This window comes from Molothrus ater, chromosome 13 (genome assembly GCF_012460135.2).
Source record: "Molothrus ater isolate BHLD 08-10-18 breed brown headed cowbird chromosome 13, BPBGC_Mater_1.1, whole genome shotgun sequence".
NCBI lineage: Eukaryota > Metazoa > Chordata > Aves > Passeriformes > Icteridae > Molothrus > Molothrus ater.
Window position 1 is genome coordinate 14494527 of NC_050490.2, and position 18840 is coordinate 14513366.

The window sequence follows — 18840 nt, forward strand, 5'->3', positions numbered from 1 at the left end:
ACCAGCACTGCAGCATCTTGCCATGCCCTGAGAGCCACAAGGCAAAACTGCTTCAGAGATGGGCAACTTCATCAAGCAAGTCTGGAGGGGAAGGAAGTCTCCTGAACAGCTGTGGTGTGACCTGGCCACCCCAGGGAGGGGACAGGGCTTGGCCCAGTGGTGCTCAGAGTCTGGGACAACAAGTGTGGATACACTTTGTGGGCTCTGAGGTACCAAGCACCTCATAAAGTCAAAGGCACTCAGATCCCTTCCCTATTGCAGAGGATTTTGCCTTTGGATCCCAGCAGTAAGCCCAGCTTCCTGATGGTTGATGGGGACCTTTTATGATTAAACATATTCCTCCACCATGCTGCTAAAACCAGGTTTCCCCCTTGTCATGCCCTGATTCAGAGTCACAGGACAAAGGGACTTGCAACCCTCTAATAATGGAGCACACAGGAGATCTGACATCCACCTCATTCCAAAAAGCATCAGCCCTTTCCTATTCCTGCCTGAAACATAACACACAGCACAGGGATCTCAAGAACATGTTTAATGATGGCAGTTTCTACTGAAACACATGAAGTCCATTCAAACACAACCAATTTTTCCTTAAAAAGAAGCTTTGGTCACAATGACAAATTCTTTTTAAAAAAACTTCAAAGCAATTGCACAAAACTGAACACATGGTCCTGATACCTCCTCACACACAAACTGCAGCAGCAGAAACTCATCTAACAAGGAAAAAATCTTTAACAAAAACCACAGCCCTCCACCCTGCAGAGATTATACCATGTACATGGAATTAGAGGGAACAGTTATGAACAAAATGTTTGGCTTAATTAGTGTCCATGTGTTCAAGCTTCATTAGTGCCCGTAGACTGTTACAAGTAAGTTTGGTCTTAAGATAAACACCAGGGGATCACAGAGTCAGTGTGCTAAACAAGTGTTTGCAGTCATCTCTGCAGCTTCCAGGGAACAAAAGGGGGGAAAATGCAAATACAAAGCTATCTGTGTACTTAGTTCTGCAGGTAAGCATGGCACACTGACTTCTGGCTTCTCAAGTGTAATCTCTGGTGACAGGGCTGTGGCTGGAGCAAAGCAGCTGCAATTCCGTGCAGGGTTTTCCCTCCACATGCACAAAGAGAAAAGCCTCTGACTCACATACTTGGTTTGCCTCAGCCAGGAGTTGGAGGATTCTGTAAGCAGTAAGAGAGCTACAGACAAGACAGCTGTAATAACATTTCTGTTTTCATTTTCTGTAACAAAAACATATGCCTTTTAAAATGCTCTTGAACAAAGCAGGTTTGACTATGCAACACAAAATAGCAGCAGATACTAAGACACGTTACAGTCACAATCAGATTAAATCTGCAGTGTAAGATACACAGAACATTAAGGTAAAAAACTCATGTAGTGGTTAATGGCTATTTCTTCTCTGATGAACTCCTAGAACTACCTGAACCAAACAGTTAAAATTATTAAAACTATGTTTTAAACTGATTTCTACAATTAAAAAAATATTCATATATATACTATTAGATGAGTCACGTCAAGTGCTCTTAAAATCTTAACTAAATATAGCTATAGAATATTTAACCAGACACTTTAAATCACATACAGCAAGTTTTGTAGAGGTAAACATTGCCTCACATTTGCAACAGCAACTGAGTATCAGACAAAGCATTTGGATTATTTTCATGACTGTGAGCAACTGGTCAGGTTGACCTTTTATTTCCACCAAGCAGCTGCTGCTTCCCTACAAGCACTTTTTAGCTTATGGCACACAGTTTGGGACTTCCTCAAGGAGCCAGGAAATCCCAGCTGCTGTTGAGCACCTCCATCTTCAACATCTTAAAATACCTGATCCCTGTCCACCATTGAGATTTGGCCATGTTGTGAAAACAGTGGGATATTTTTGGTTTTTTAAGCTACAAGCAAGGGGAGCAGAGGGCCTTTGCCAGCCTAACTCAGCAAGTAACCTGAAGCTGCTGGAAAAACTGATTTCAAGAACCGACTTGCTCAGAAGGCAGAAGTGCCCTTCATGCTTATTTTCTTCTCATCTCTGTCCTACATAATTTGGTCTTGCCTTTCTTTTGTGCAAAGAGATGGTTTCATTCCCTGTCTCCACTCTGAGAGTGCCTGATGCTCAGCTTAATGAGTGTGGCAGGAGAGTGGGCATGAACATGTTGCCATGGTGCCTGCACAGACAGGGCAGCCAGCTCATCCCATCCCCTCCTTCCCCAAATGCCAACAGAAGCTTTTAACCTCCCTCTCTCCTCACAGCATTGCCACTTCTCTGACTTCAAAAGGGCTTGCTCTGCCCACAAAGTTCAATTGCCAGCCTTCATTCTTGCAGCCCTGAATAAACTCAGTATTTCCTTCTGGAGCATCCAGCCTAGAGCCTGAAACCTGCTTTACTGAGGTGAGGAAAGAGCTCCAGACCTCACCTGAACCTGCAGCATCGTTCCACTCTCTGCTCCCTGTGGTTCCTGCCAGCCAGAACAACCTGCCCAGCCCATCCTCACCTCACAGCTGACATGTCAAATATTGCTTGGTAACAGAGGCACAGAATGACTCAAACTATTCCATGAATGAAAATAACAGAGCATTTTATAGTGCCTTGATGACTAATATTAACACAACAGTCTGCTTTGGGATTTTTCCATCCAGGCTGAGTTGGCTGTCTGCAAAGCCTTTGCTGAGTCACAGCTAGGGGAAAGCAAGCTGTGGTATGGCAGCTGCTGGGATGAATGCACAAGGCTGCTGGAAAGGAAGAAAAATTCCCCTTCACCTCTTTTTACTGGCTGAAGGGCCAAGGGGAACCACGCAGAACTGGTGCAGGTCGTGGTATCATGACAAAGCAGTTTGGTTTCTCAACAAGCCTCAAATCTCAATAGGGCTTTAAAAAACAGATAAAAATCCCAAAAGTGGCAGCCTGCTGCAAGGCTGGTGCTTTGCCAGAAACTGCAGTCTCCTTGAGGGATTGCAACTGCAAGGCTGGGAGAGGGTCAAGCAAACAGTGGGACAATCCTAAAACAATTGGAAAATATGCATTCCCCAAGAAAAGCAAGGTTTCAGCCAGCTTAAAAACCCAAAATAGAAGGTGTTAAGGAGTGCAGTAAACAGTAAAATCTGAACTTCATCCGTGGTTACTCTAAAGGAAAACCACAAAGTGAAGAAAGTAACCCAGTTAGGTTTGCCCTTTCTACCGCTGGCCTGGAATGCCTGGATGCCTGTGGTCTCCCAAACCCAACCTTTCCAGATGCTGCAATCCAATTCCCACAGTGTCATCCCACAGCTCTGACCTCTGCAGCACAAAGCACAGCTGGGAACAACAGCTAAAAATTGTCCTTGAGTTAAATGAGCTTTGTCAAGCAGGTAGTAAAGGAAAATTTCCAGTTTGACAGAATAGGATCATTTACATGAAGCTTCCATGAAAAATAAGACATGTTCTCTCTGCAATCCAATCATTCCACATGAGGACTTACTTTGCTTAGAAAAAGGTAATGAATTGTAGACAAGTTACAGTCAGCACAGGACAGTACAAAACACTGGTTTTACTCCCAGTGGAAGGGCAGAAAATTACAAAAATATATCTTCTTTAATCCAAGATTGTTGTAGTTTAGAGCATGCCTGATTCTTCCTATTTCCCTGTGGTCTCACTTACTGAAGTTGATCTGATCAGAGCTCCTTGGGACAATGAGAGTGTCATCGTGAAAACTTAGTGCAATTGTTGTTTAAAAAAAAAATCAGTAGCAAGTCAAGAAAATTTCCTACATGAGTCAACCTCCAACCCCCTCCCACCCAAACCCTACACCAAACATAGTGTGGCATTTCAGCATGGCTTACATTTTTACCAACTTAAGTCCTAGGTCACCTCTGTAAGGCCCAAAAATACTTCTTGATTTTTTTTAAACACATGATCTGTTTAACAATGACTGAAGTTTAACAGTGACTGAAGTGTTGAATTAGGATTTTAGAAAATAAGTCCTTGGGGCAGCTTGTCTTCCTTGTCTTCCTCCTTCTGCAAAACTTATTTAGAGTGTAAGGAGCTGCACCTTGTAATGCTTTGGTGACACTGCAGCCCTCCCAAAGCAAGAGAGCCCAGTTTGCAAAGAGGAACTCTGGTCATTCCAACACAGGAGCTGGGACACCAGGGAACCAAATGGTGCTGTTTGAGTCAGAAGATCCACAGCCTGCTGCACAAACAGCACCTCGAGGAGGTGCAGAGATGAAAGCCTCCCCTTTCTTTCACAGTTATGGGTTCAGCAGGTCCCTTGACAGCAGAGTGACGTCTGGCAGGGCACTGATGCTCCATGGAGCTGCTTTACCTGGAAAGCAGAAGAATTAATACAGCTGGAGATTTGCAATTCAAATTACTCACAGGCAGAGATGAGAACCCACGTGTGAAGTGGAGAAAAAAAAAATCCCAATGGCCACAAAGGAAAAGGCAGCATCATTCACTGGGATTGCCACTGATCCCAGCAGTTTGTGTATCTGGTGGCAGTGATGGGATCTTAGTGCCATGCCAGAGAAGAGATACCAAGGCAAGACAAAAGCAGAGTTAGATGAGGGAAAGGCCAGATGCTGGAAGGTCCTGTGGCCAGTCCCTGTGCAGAGCAGAGAAGGGAATGTGCACATGAAACCACATTCTGCACCTCACAGCTTTTACACACCAGTGCACCCCTTACCCATCAACACACATGGACCATCCTCCTTGGACCTTCCTCCTGACATCCTAACTGCTTCAGGGCTCAAAAAAAATCTTAACAGGAACCTGTTACACTGCAGGAATAAGGCGAGAGCCCTCCCATAGGACTGCAAGAGCAGCAGAACATGGTGTGCTCTGCAACAACTGTCAAATAGCATCAGGAAAGAACTGGCCTTCAAAACCCAGCAAAAATTGCATTTTGACTATCGCTTTTTCTCCCCTGCTGTGGACCTATGGGAAATCCTTGACAGCAGCACCAAAGCTTTGGCAATTTGTTGTATTTATAGTGAGCTGCTGCCTGTGTTGGTGATTTGCACCCCCTTCAGATGAGGATAAATGATACCCCTCCATTTACACACAACTTATCATTGCTGCCTGCTAGGGAAAAAAAAAAATAAGCTGCTATAAACCCCAGTACAATTCACCTGGCATCATCCAGAATTGCCTGCAGCTTTCACTGGAAAAAAATCCATTAGAGCTGCTCCCTTGAGAGTGAACACCTCACAGTAACAAACGGAACAATCCCATGCTCCATTCAGAGCTGCACACACAGCCAGGATCTGGAAAGGATGTAGTCCTAGAGAAGGCACCAGGAGTGTAACCCATATTTTACAGAGACTCCCAAGACTTGGGTACATCAAAGGCTGAGCCCTGCAACTGTGCTGAAGATGTTTCTCTACAGTTCAAGGCTATCAGTGCCTGGAAAAGGGATGAATCCAGGATCCAGCCCTTACACCACCCCTTGTGGTGTATCTTTCCTCTAAAACATCCTGCAAGCTCTCAAAAGCCCTTTAGACCCACAATGGTAGAATAAATATTCCTGTCCTCTTCCCTCAGCCTGCCACTTCTCCTTACACATAAATCCTTCTCCTTTCAAGAGCACTTTGGAAGATGCATTCCTAAACCACTTCTGTGTTCTGCCAGTGCTGCTGCTGCTGTTAGAGGAAAAATGACAATCCACAAGGAAAATAAACTGAGGAATTTTACTCAGCCGACAGGAAGGACAGAGGCTTCAATCTGCCCCAAGAAAAACTTTCTATCAGTATTTATTTAGGAGCCTGACACCAGGACTGGCATTTAAATTCCAGGTTCTTTCCCCAGCTCTGGGCTGTCACATGGCACATGTGGCCCTGGACAGTTGTGAAATTCCCCCAGCTGGGCCCAGCAAGCGAAGCAGGAGCAGAACTCAGGAGCAGAACTCGCTGCCTCCAACAGCTGCAAATCAGCAGGGAGAGGAGCCACTGCTGATATCCCAGATTACTGAAGTGCTTTCAAAGCCTTTCATGTGCAAGGCACCACGGAATTTATTCAGAACCTGTTTTCAGTTTCCTATTGAAGCTGACAAGAAATCCCCCAATGAGCCTCGCTAGAGTTAATAAGCTTAACAAGCTAACAATTTTATTTACCTTTTCAGAAACTGGTTCTTTTTGCAGCTGTTTTAATCTCTTTCCTCTTATTACACAAAATAAGCAGAGTGCTCTGTGGTGGGGGATGGACACCAGTTTGTTGGGGATGTTTGCCTGTAACCTACTTTACTTCCCTGCTCTCTACTCAAGTATCCCTGAGTGCCAAATGCCTGATGAATAGATGGCTTAGCTCCATCCCAGAGATCACAGAACCCGGGCAAATTCCCCCTGCCCTCCTGAAAGAAAGAGCTAAAGGAGCAAAGAGGAGAGGGAAATCTTCCAATCAAAATCTATTTGTAGGATGAGAAAAAGCACATATGGAGAGTGGGATCTAGCTTTCCACTAACTCATTTTTGAAGATGTGCAGCAAATCCCATCATAAAACTTGAAAAACTACCTGACATCTGGGAAATGATGACCAATATAGTTCATATGATCCAGGAATCAACTGGACAAGAATACTTTTTGGCCTTCAGCACAGACTGGATCGATGATCAAGAAGCAAACACTCTTTCCATTGCTCTGTTTGCTTTCCTTGTGTAGCTTTATAGCAATTTCAGAACAATTCCTGAGCTATTTATTCAAATGCCTCTCTCAACAGCAGAGCAAACATATAGAGAAACACACATATTAAAACTGTGGTTTCCACAAAGCTTTTTAAGGAGGTATCAACGTCCAAGTGATCTGGCACTTTTACTCTGTGACAATCTTTGTTTCATACTTTCCACCTCTTTTCACACAGAAATGGTGCCTGCAGGATTAGAGGCCACTGACAGAGCTGCTTCCCTGCTACTGGAATGAGGTTGCAAAGAGGGGATCTGATCCAGCACACATTTGACAGAGGCAGCACTGAGTGGCTTTTGCATCCACAGAAAGGGCTCTGTTTGGGTAAGATTTTGAAGTGGTCTCATTAGTCTCCCTTACTGGAGAAAGGTGGTTATTTCTTGTTGCTCCACTGCCCAGGGGAAGCCGGGGGGGGGGGAACTACTGGGAAGCCTAAAACTTTAAAGCCTCCTGGAAAAAAAATGGAAAAAAATAGCAACGACCTTCATCCAACAGCCCAATTTACACTGTCTGCTGTTCTTTGATGCCTCGTGTAAGACTGGAAACGAATCTGCACAAGGACAGAGCATTAAAGGAAAGAAAATTAACTGCACGAGAACCAATTGGAGAGGTAAATGTCGCTTCTCCCCTGTTGCTGCTCCATACCAACCGCCTTTTAATTAGAGAGCTGTTTGCATTACATGGGGAGAGAGCTCAGAATCTCAATTACTCCCCCAAAGTGCCCCCCCCACTCCATGCAAGTGCCAGCATGGATCTTTCAGCAATGGGAGGGGATCTCAAATAAATCAGCTCAGGGCCTCCCACACTATGAATACCAGCTTGGGGGGCAGGGGAGGACTGAGGCAGAGATACCAAGAGAAGACCTGTTAGAAGTTAGAATCCCTGCGGGCAAGTCTGAGCTGTTCTTTCTGCAGCTCTATCCCTCTCTTCCCATCTGAACACAAGCACCTATGAAAAAAGACCTGAATAGTTCAATGGTCAATCTCAGCAACTCAAATTTGCCAAGGAGTCTCTTTACTGGTGACAGGATTTGTGAACTGTGTGGGATATACTCTCCAAGCTGCACAAAGGAACCAGAGAGCTTGACACCTTCCACAGCAAATGTATCCTCAAAGAAGCTTTCCCAAAACCAGCACTGCTAAGGGGCTGTCTGTAAGATGATCTTCCCCTCCAAAATGAGCAGCTCTGTTTAAGCTAAACAAAAGTATGCCTGAAACAGCAAGGACTGCAGAAAATGTGCAATCTAATAGCTGTTGCACTGTGGCAGAAAGGAGGAATTCCCACAGCTGAAAAGAGGACTGGCTGGCCAAAAACAGGGACCCAGGATGAGCTGCTACCTTCAGTGACAGCAGCAGAGCTCCTACTCCAGGGAAGCAACATCAGATAACACAAACACAGCTCTCAAGAGACAAATGGTCTCCAGCAATCTCTCTTTGTTCATCCACTATTTCACTTTTAAACATCTTGTCCTGAAGCACTGCCATGATTGAGATTATTCTGTTCTCTCTTTGGGGAAAAAACCATCAGATCCCATTTCCAAAAGTTCACAGAGAAAGTATGGAGTTAAAAGGAAAAGGGTGGGACATGGGAGCTGTTTAAACAGTCATGGCAACTCAGATCTCTGCACTCTGGGTTTAACAAAGCTTCATCCCAAAGTACAAACTGCACAAGCCGAAATTATTAGAGTAAACCCAGGGCAGCTACAGGGAATGGCAAAAGTCAGGTAAGGACTGATAGGAGTCTTCTAAATCAAGAACTAATTGTTTACACTAAGGCTTGACTCACACCCTTCATTGTTTCATGGCTCTCAACTATTTCCTGATTTTTAGAGAGAACTAATGCAGTGATCTGGGAAACAAGCAGTGGAGCATATGGTGGGGTGTGGTTCAGATGTTGGCACACATGTGCTCAGAGCAGATGCAGTGTTCCCCCTTTTCCAAAGTTAGGAGATGGGCACTGAGTAAAGTCTGTAAAATCACCAGTTAGAAGTTGTCAAGATCTGCATTTTTATAACTAGGAGAGCTTATTTCAGCCAAAGTAGGACAGATTTTAGAGTAGGCCTTATTTGGATGAGAACACAACTTGAATAGTGTGGATGGCTTGATGCAAACAAAAATAAAAGATGCAGATACCCTGATGCCATAAATCAAGAAGCAGCATCTTTATGTGCTGAGTTGTTGCCATAAATCTTCAGGCCCAGAATAGGCAGCAGAACTTTGGGGTTGTCACACCACTTCCATCTCAAAAAGACAAACATATTTAAGGAAAGTTTGTTGCTAAGGGGTAACTGCTAACAGCATCAGTGAGGGCCCACAGTCCTCTGTGTCACAGACCAACACAGGAGCACTCTGGTACAAATCTTGTGGAGATTCATTCTGATTTCCCTCTCAGGCTCACAGCCTGGGAAAGAAGCCCTGGATGCACGACCCTTGATCCACAGCCCTCCATCCAGTGTGAGCACACAGGAACGACTGCCAGCAGCTGCCCGAGAGGGGAAGTTCAGTCTGTCAAACCCTGTCAGCTATCTGGGACACGTGTACCCCGTTGTGCTGCTCTGCAGGGGAAAGAGGAGTGCAGACAGCCTGGGGCAGGGACAGGGTTATTGCAGGAGCAGGGGAGGACAGAGCTGTGTGCGCTGGGAATAGGCCGAGGAGTGTAAAGGAAAGGGATAATGCTTGGGCAAAGAGGGAGACTGTGACTGCCTCATCCCTGCCAAGTTAGCCCAGCAGAGAAATAAAAGAGCTGTTTTCGCTAACAAGTTCTCAGTGAGCAAGTCTAATTGGATGGATGGCAGCAGTACCTGTATTTCACATCAAACACTGTTGAGTCTTCGTCCTCATCATCTTCTTCGTTCAGAGGAGCCATTTCCACCCTCTCGGCCGGGGTGGTGATTATGTCGTACTTCCTGGTCTTCTTAATCCTCTTGCCAGACCTGAAACAGAGGTGGGAAACACTCTGTATAAAATGCTTTTATACAGCATTCCTTGGAGAGGCTGAAGCTGCTCTCAGCAGCTCTGACCCTGCTGGATTCAGACCCCCTGACAGGAAGGTTGCAGAACCAGCCTCTGTCTCCTCCTGCTGCCTTCCCAAGGCCACTCTTGGTGCCTGTGTGTGGAGCAGTTCCTCGCCAGCTGCAATCCAGGTCAGTGTCAGCCTTTCCACTGCTGACAAACCAGAGATGCTCTGGCACCCACGGCAGGCACACGAATGCTGCAGCCACCACGTGCTCCTGCTGCCACACTCAGTAAGTGAGACATGGGCTTAATCAGCTGAAGCAGCCACAGGTTTAGTGAACATGTTCAGATGAGAAAGCACAGGTTAAGCCCTGCTGAGCCATGGGAATGTTCTAGGCAGGATTAGGAGCAAGGAGGTGATGCTGTCTGGGTACGAAATTGCCTGCTTTCCTTGCAGTCAGGCCAAGCTCAGGACTCTCACAGCAACAACCCTGGGTCTCACCTGAAGCAGTTTCAGGCTCCATCTGTGCAGGTGCTATGAAAAATAATCAACCACTGTTCAAAGCTAACTGTACCTACCACCTCTCCTCCCACAGATGCCAGCCTTACCTTCCTTTGTAAATGGACATACTCACACACCTGCACATCCCATGGTTTTGACAGATCCATTTTCTAACACTTACTTTCAATTAATAAACACTTCGTGTGTGGCTTTTCAACTTATTCTCTGCCTCCAGCTTGAATTGTGTGGGTCCTTTTTATTTACTTCACCTACTGTTTTCATGTATACTAGGAAGGTCACACTGCTCATGCATGAATGCATTTTTGTGATTATACATTCAGGAACGTGTTGATGTGTACTCGGCCAGCCTTCAGGGAGAAAAGTGGATGGTTTTGGTTAACAAAATGCAGAACTTTCCCTTACACCTCTTAGCAAACAAAACTGCTACCTGCCAAGCATGACAAGGGAGCTGGTGCAGGCACAAGCAAGCAGCCCAGCAGAGTTTTGGTAATCACAGCTAGTGCTCTGAGCACATCCCAATTGCACTTTCACCATCAAGAAGCCTTGCCCTGGCACATCATGTAAGGTGTGCCAGATTCAAAAGCACAGCTTTTGCCTCGAGAAGTCTTTAAAACAGTTACACAGCAACAGGAACTGGGGTATGAGCACTGCAGAGACACTGGGACTCCAGCCCTGAGTGTGCATCTCCACCACAGTGGTCCCTTCGAAGCTTAAAGTTGAGGAAATTTAAAGCAGCGACCAGCTCTGATGTGGAAATCTCAGTACCTCTGCCAAAGCACTGCTTTTGGGCAGTAGTCCAAGGCTGAACAAACAGGTCCCAGCCCTTGGGATGAAGCAGTTTGCATTTCCTCCCTGTTCTAAAGGCTGGGGTTGCATCAGGAGTGAGGAGAAAGTCACCTCCTGGTCTAATCTTTAGAGCTATCTGTGCTGCTGTGTCACGCAGAGCACAGGGTGGTTTGCTCTTTTACTGCTGTTGTTGAAACAAGTGATTTTATATCCAGTACAGGAGGACTCTTACCCCAACCACTTCAAAATCCTTTTGAAACCACTTCTCTGTTACTCTGCTTCCCTGCTAAAAACTAGTAGCAAAGTGATGGAGGGAGGTCTCCTCTTGCAAGTAAAACATTGTTTTTACATGAAATATTTACTCATGCTGGGAAGCCTAAATATAGACCAAGACTAACCTGTCAGAACTAACCAAGCACAGCCTTACCACTTTGCACTCACATACAGGCTACAGAGGGTTTTCCATGGCTTCCATTTAAGATCCTACCCAAGTATCAGGCCCACTTTACAGAGACCCTTCCTCTCTCATTCCTTCCCATCAGAAAATGTAACTTGTTCCCCAGAGTTCATCATAAAACTGTTAATAATGTAGTGCTTGAAGAAATTACTGCAGAACAGATATTTTTAGAAATGGGAAACTAGAATCCTTTTGCCTCCAGCCATTAATTAGTCTATCTGGGCTGCATTTTTAAGAGGACCTGGAGCAGAACTCACTGTACAGTGACCTATTAATCCCCACAACCTCATTTAATGACGGTGCTCATCTAGGATAGGAAGGAAGCTCATTTTGCTGCTGGTTTTTGGCTAAGCTGCTACAACCAGTTGTTTGCCATTGATAAGGCAAAAAGGTCTTTCCCTCTCACCCTTTTCTCAATCTATTCCACCCCAGATTATCTAGGTAATTTGTCATTAATCTGCTTTCCAGAAGTCAGTTTTCTCATTTGCTCATTTGCACAACTCCCCCAGGCTTCATAAATACCAGAATTACCCGAGTTAACTTTGCAGGAAAGCCTTGGGAGTTTCCCTACATGCCTGTCAGGAAACTGTTTCACATTAAAACTCCTGAACCTCAGTGGGATCCCTGTAACCATCAGCAATGACAGCACAAAAAGGAAAAGCACTTTACTCAGCAGGTGGGATGAGGCAGCAGAGCAGCACAGGGCAGGAACTACAGAACACAAATGTTTCATGAACTTTGGAGACCTCCTGGACAGGATCAGGACACATTAGACCTCTTGGGCAAACAGAGTATCTCCCTTTCCAGCCACATTCATTTTGTGGGGTTTTTCTAAAAACGAACAAGAAGCATGCTGGAAGCTGTGGGCAGAGTGTGGCCCTTGCACAATGACAATGCACTCCCCAGGGTAGAAGTGGTTCTGAGTAGTTTAGCACAGAAAACCATCTTCCACTTAAAAAAATGCTGTTGCTTCTGCTGATTCAGCCACCCCCCATAATTAGGAGGGAGTGCTACAGGTCTTGCCCAGAATTATGAGGAAAAAAGAAAATCCAGGCTAACTGGGGGGATATGAACCTTTCACTGCAGACCCAGTGCTGAGGCACCACACCAGGGTCTGCCTGCTCCACCCCATCCACATCCCTCTCCAGACAGCAGGGAATGACACACAGAGAGCAGAACGCTGCCTTTGTGGCTGTACTTTGACCAGAGGCTATTTTGATCAAGCACCAGTCATATGCAGCACTTCATCCTCCTTTCTGAGGCATCATGTGGTGGGGTAAGTGCTCAAATCAACTCACTGGCTCTTTGTATTATTTACGCCTCTAATCTATTTTAGTCCACAACCCTGACATTCAAAGATTATTCTTTTCCTGACCCAGAGAGAGAGAGAGGTCTCTGCATTTTTTACCTCCTGCTAAGAGATGTAGACGGAGGGGACCATCCCCTGGAAAGGAAAAATAAAAAAAAAACAACAAAAACCCCCAAACTCAAAAAAACCCTTATCCCTTCTAAGTAGAGTGCTTACTGGAAGTCTGATTAAGCCAGTCCCTCCTAGAACTGCAGCAATGTTCTATGCAGAATGGAATCAGGACCAGTTTATTTCCTGTTAATGGACTCCCTTAGGAGTTAAAAAAAAAATGGGACTAAAAACCTCAGGAAACTCCAGGCTTCCTACCAGCTGATGAATTAGATCAGCAATATTCCATTCCTGTTGATCTCTCTGGGTATCTCTGCTCTCTGGATGCTGCTGTGTACAACAAAGTTGAAGCACTAAGCCAAGTGCTCATGTGTTTTCTGGAGATGGGACATGTAGTGACAGGCCAAGGAGGAATGGTTTCCAACTAAAAGACAGCAGGTCTAAATTAGATATTAGGAAGAAATTCTTTACTGTGAGGGTGGTGGTGAGCCCTGGCACAGGCTGCCAAGAAAATCTGTGGCTGCCCCAACCCTGGAAGTGTTCAAGGCCAGGTTGGATGGGGCTTGGAGCAACCTGGTCTAGTGGAAAGTGTCCCTGCTCATGCAGGGGGGTTGAAATGAGGCAAACTTTGAGGTCCCTTCCAACCCCAACTGTGATTCCATGATCAATGCTGCTGCCTGCCCATGGCTTTCAACATAGGTCACACATATATATATTTTAAGGTTGGATATTTGGTTGATTTTGGGGTTTTTTTCCTCTCCATTTAATATAATTTGAGTTTTTCTTCCCTGTTGCTGGCAGGAACATAAAGCCTTGTCTTTGCTGGAGGACTGTAACTGGCTATAATACAATTAATTTTAAATCAGTAAAACTCTCTGGGGTTAAGCCTTGGATGGCCTGGAGCAATTGTCCAGCTCATAGAACAAAGGGTCCTGTATCTTATGGTCATATGCTTGAACCTCTCTCCTCAATCTCATTTATACCACTTTTGCTATTAGTGGAAAACTAAGCTTAAAGTGGTATTTGATGAAGAAATCAAAATTGAACAAGAAGAAAAAAAAAACAACACAAGGAGATGCAAAAGAAGCAGATAGTTTTTCTCTAAAAATCTAGATATACAGCAGCCTTTCCAGCCTGGATTCTGTTTGTTCAAGGGCAGGTTAAGACATGATGCAAACACTTACAGAGCAGAGTTTTCTGCAACTAAAACTTTGGGTTGCTCTCAGCTGGCCCATTGGAGCAAAAGTAACTTATCAGATTTCCCTAGAATGCACATGGTCCACCAGCACAGTTGGCCATATCTGAAAAATTCTGTTTCCTGTGAGCTGATCCCAAAAATTGCATTGCAATGGAATGAACTGAGCTGCACCAGGGGAGAGAAACAGGGCAGAACATGGGGGTAAAAAAGGCAAGATCCAAAACTCAGATCAAAGAGTGAGTTTAGGCACACACAATCTGTTGCAGACACTGTGCTTCTCGGTAATGCAAACTACCCAACTATTTGCTTGAGAATAACATGGAATTTGGTTTGTTGTGGAAATGGTTTTGGGTTGGGAGCATGCAGAGCCCACGGGTGTAGGAAAGAAAGCAAACCCAGGACTGAGCTTGCAAAAAAGAATAAATAAATAAATACTATAGCAAATTAGAGCTTGCCACATGCAGACAAATAGCAAAGTCTTGGCTGGCCTTCACAGACCCCAGCAGCCACAGAGAGAAAGGAAATTCAGACCACTTCGGGTGACACCACATTCTGAACCACACAACCATCAGATGAACTCAGAGCATAACATTTCCAAAAGGAATGAAAAGGAATCTCTGAGTGCTGCCTTAAGAACTGAGCTGAAAGCGGGATAAATACATCTACTCCTACTCAAACAAAAAAGGGAAATAATATCAACAGAAAAATATGTAAAAATGAGATGTATATAAAAAATAAAATGTATAAAATATTAATCCGATGCCTGTGACGATCTGATCTGGCCAATCAGTGGTTTATTTTATCTCTACAACTCATATAAAAGTATAATTTACTTCCAGCAATACAGAATAATTTCACAGTGAAATTTTAAGCAAAGACTGGATTTCAGCAAAATCTCTTTAATAGGAATCCATGACTCTTCAGAAAAAAAAAAATCACAATGTTTTTGACTAAGTGTGAACAAAGCTTGTATTCTGATGGAGAAAAGCTTTACATTTATTGAGGGTAAATCCCTTATCTCTTCTGCAACAGAATCTCCACTGATCTGTGTTGTCAGCTACAAGTGTGACGCTGTACAAACATACCTGTTGGTATTCTTGTCTCGTTTGCAACTGGGATAACTGTTTACAAACAAGTGCTCTGTCAGATAAAGAAACATACTCAGAAGCCAATAGCTTCATTTTCCACTTCCCCAGCAGGCTCTACCAAAGATACACATGACATCTCAGAGGGTGTTTAACATATCTTTAATGCTGCATTAACTCTGATCAGCTGTATAATGATGACTCTGGCATGGGAGAATAAATCCATCTTTCCCAAGGTGACTTTAACTTGGACCTGTTTTTGCTGATAATGGTATAGGGAAGGCCTTTAAAGGTTATCAGTTTGCCTTCTTTGGCTACCAATATTCAGCCAGGTCTCCTTGACACAAGATATTGCTTTATACTCAGAAGAAACTATGGCAAAGAAAATAAACTCTCTAAGATCATGCACAACTAGGAGTGGAAACTTAGTGCAGAATGAAAAGCCTTAGTTATAGACTTCCTAATTCTAGCTCATATAATCTCTACCAATTCTGCTGTTTGTATGTGACAACTCTGTACAGCTGCAAAGCAGACATATTGATTAAAAAAAAAAAACAAAAAAACACCTCTTCAACATTTTATTGGGCTCTCCCAAACCACATCACTTTATGAGCACATTTATTTGCATTGCCTGTGCCAGCTGCTGCAGACACTTAAGCAGAATACAGTTAAATGTCAATTTCTTCAGAAAGTACCAGCCCTGATCATTTCAGTTTATAGACCACACTTTGGAATACTACCACCGTGAACGCTGCCCTTCCTGCACGGAATGAGCTCAAAGTAGGAGAGGCAGAGCACTCAGCCATGCACAAAGGAGCTGCCTGAAGACAGAACAAGGAAGAATGCGCCAACTCCACTTGTTTAACTGCCTCTGTCACCTGAGCCATGGCTTCGCCGCCGAGCGCCAGCTGTTCCCGTCTCCTTCCGGCTGTCCCTGCCCAGCAGCCGGACACCGAGCTGTGACACCGAGCTGTGACACCGAGCTGTGACACTTCGCCATCTGGGCCTCATCTCCGCCTGGGTTTTGTGTGTCTCCGTGGCCAGGTTTAAGGGAACTCAAGACTGCCTGCACACCATGGCCAGGCTCCCCATGGCTCCTCGGGCACCCACGCCGGTGTCCCACCACCGCCTCCGCCAACAGCCCCGCGTATTCCCACATGTTCCAGCGGAGTCTCCCGCGTTCCCTCCGTGCCCACCCCAGCCGCACAGAGCGGGTGCAGCCCCGCTGGAGAATCCCACCCGGAGCCCAGCTCCTGCCCCGGGTTTCTGCAGGAGCGGAGCGAGGCGAGGCCGTGCCAGGCCGGCACCCCCGCACGGCTCCCCAGGGCCAGCCACACGCACCGAGCTCAGAGCACATCACTAGCAGGTTATATAATACGTGATCATCTGCAATATACGTATTATATTTATAAGTAATAAAACAATCAACCGGGAGGGGTTTCCCCCCTCCGGCCCCTCGGCGGTGCCCCCGATGGCGGGTCCCGGCTGCCGCGGGCGGTGCCCACCTGAAGACGCGGAGCAGGAGGCAGGCGATGAGCGCGGCCGTGAGCGCGCAGGCCCCGATGACGGCGGCTTTGAGCGCGGAGAGGTCGCGAAGCATCGCGGGCACGGGGCTCAGCCGGGCCCCGCTGTGGTTGCCGGGGCCCGGCGCGGCGGGCGGGCGGCTGCCGTTGCCCGCCGGCGGCTCCAGGCTGCCGCGGGCGGCGGGCGCGGCGGGCAGGAGCAGCGGCAGCAGCAGCGAGGCCGCGAGCAGCGGCAGCGGGGCGGCGGCGGAGCGCATCCTGCCCGCTCCGGCTGCCCCGGCTCCGGCCGCGCTGCACCGAGCCCCGGAAGGCAGCGCCGGCCGGCCCGGCCCGGCCCCCGCCCCCCGAGAGGCGCCGCCTCCCGCCGCAGCCGCCGCCGGGGCCCCGCGGCCGGGCACAGCCGGCGCCGGGCCGGGGCCTCCGCAGATTCCGCTCCCGGAGCTTCCCGCGGCCTCGCCGCTGCCTCGGGCCCCGCTGCTGCCGGGGCCGGCGCTGCTCCCTCGCTCAGCACGAACAGCTCTTCTCAGAGGGGATCCAAGGGGAATGCGATGGTGGGGAAGGGTCTGGAGGGGCCATACGAGGGCACTTGGTTGTTCAGCCTGGAGGAGAGTGATGTAAACAGAGAGGAGAGTGAAGACAGAGCTCACCGCGGGCTGCAGCTTCTCCCGAGGGGCAGCTCCGATCTCTGCTCTGTGTGACCAGAGACAGGACCCGAGTGAACGCTGAAACTGGGTCCCGGGAGGCTTAGGATGGATATTGGGAAAAGGTTCTTCACCCAGAGGGTGGTGAGCACTGGAACAGGCTGCCCAGAGAAGGAATCACAGCACCGAGCCTGACAGAGCACAAGCAGCATTTGGACAACAGTCTCAGGCACAGGGTGGGACAGTTTGCATCTCCTGTGCAGAGCCGGGAGTTGGACTTCAATGATCATAGCGTGTCCCCTCCACACAATTCTCTGTTTCTGTGATTCTGTGGCCACTTTTAATTACAACGCACAACATGGGTCCAGCTGCAAAACAATCACAGGGTTCATGCTGCCATCAAACAGGGCACAGACCTCCCGAGCTGCTGGGTCAGCACGGCCCAGCTGCTACATCAAACAATTCCTACAACAGATTTATGTCTTTTTGCCTTTTCGCTGATCACCAGGGCTCTGCTTCCAGGGTAGTGTATTTCAGATCTTTCCCATCTTTAAAAATCTAAGTTGTGAGAAAATCTCAGCCATCTTCTGCAAACTGTCCTGGGGCACTGAGCATGTGAGTGGTGCCATCAGCCAAGCCAGGCAGGGAGCATAAATCATAGAATTATAGGAATCACAGAACATCCTGGGCTGGAAGGGAATCACAAGGATCACCCAACTCCTGGTCCTGCAGAGGACAGCCCCCAAAATCCCACCTGGTGCCTGAGAGCGTTGTCCAAATGCTGCTGGAACTCTGTCAGGCTTGGTGCTGTGACCACTGCCCTGTTCCAGTGATCAACCACCCTTCTCTAGATCCTCCACCATCTTCATAACCCTCCTTTGAACACTTTCTAATATCTAATAAAGATGTCTAAAATATCTTTAAATATCTAAAATTCTAAATATGTAAAATTCTATCTAAAAGATCTAAAGTTTCTTTAAATATCTATATTAATAAAACACTCTCTAATACCTAATAAAGGCTTTATGTCCTTCTTGTGTTGTAGCACCCAAAACTGCAGACAGTGTGCGAGGTGAGGAGAAAATAAGGGAGCAAAGTGCCTGTGCCATAATACAGCCAAAAACAACTTTTGCTTTCAGTGCTCAGTATTAGCAAGAGCTTCATTGCTGCTAAATAATTGTACGTGGAGAGAAGGGCATGTAGGCACTGATATTATGTGAAACAAAGGGGAAAGATGAAAGAGCTGATTTCTGTCCTATTAAGCTCTGCATTTCACGGCTGGCAGGGCAGGGTATGATCGATATTATATGTGTGGCTAAGCTGTGCAGGAGATGACAGAGGTGTATTTCTGCAGGCAGTGTCCCCCAGAGAGGTGGCAGTGGAATAATGCCTGGTTCATTGGCCTCCCTGGCCAATTGGGATGCTGTATCAAATGCCACCCACTCAGTAATAAAAGCATCCTGTGTGTTTTGCAGGAAATTCTTTGCATGAGGAAATTTTGACATGGACACTGTGCAGAAGGCCCCCTAGACCGTCTGAATTGGGCATTGTTCCGAGTTTATTTCATTGCTGACTTTTGTGCAGTTTCCCAGT

At 46.5% G+C, this 18840-nt stretch overlaps 1 protein-coding gene across 1 annotated transcript; it reads right to left on the minus strand.

Moving 5' to 3' along the window:
- Nucleotides 1-519: 519 nt before the first annotated feature.
- Nucleotides 520-16899, minus strand: FAM174B (family with sequence similarity 174 member B). Its single transcript, XM_036389648.2, has 3 exons — nt 16589-16899; nt 9464-9595; nt 520-4313 (listed from the first exon to the last, which is right to left on the minus strand). Exons 1-3 carry the CDS (start codon nt 16861-16863, stop codon nt 4310-4312), a joined length of 411 nt encoding a protein of 136 aa, XP_036245541.1. The 5' UTR covers nt 16864-16899; the 3' UTR covers nt 520-4309.
- Between the last annotated feature and the right edge of the window lie 1941 nt (nt 16900-18840).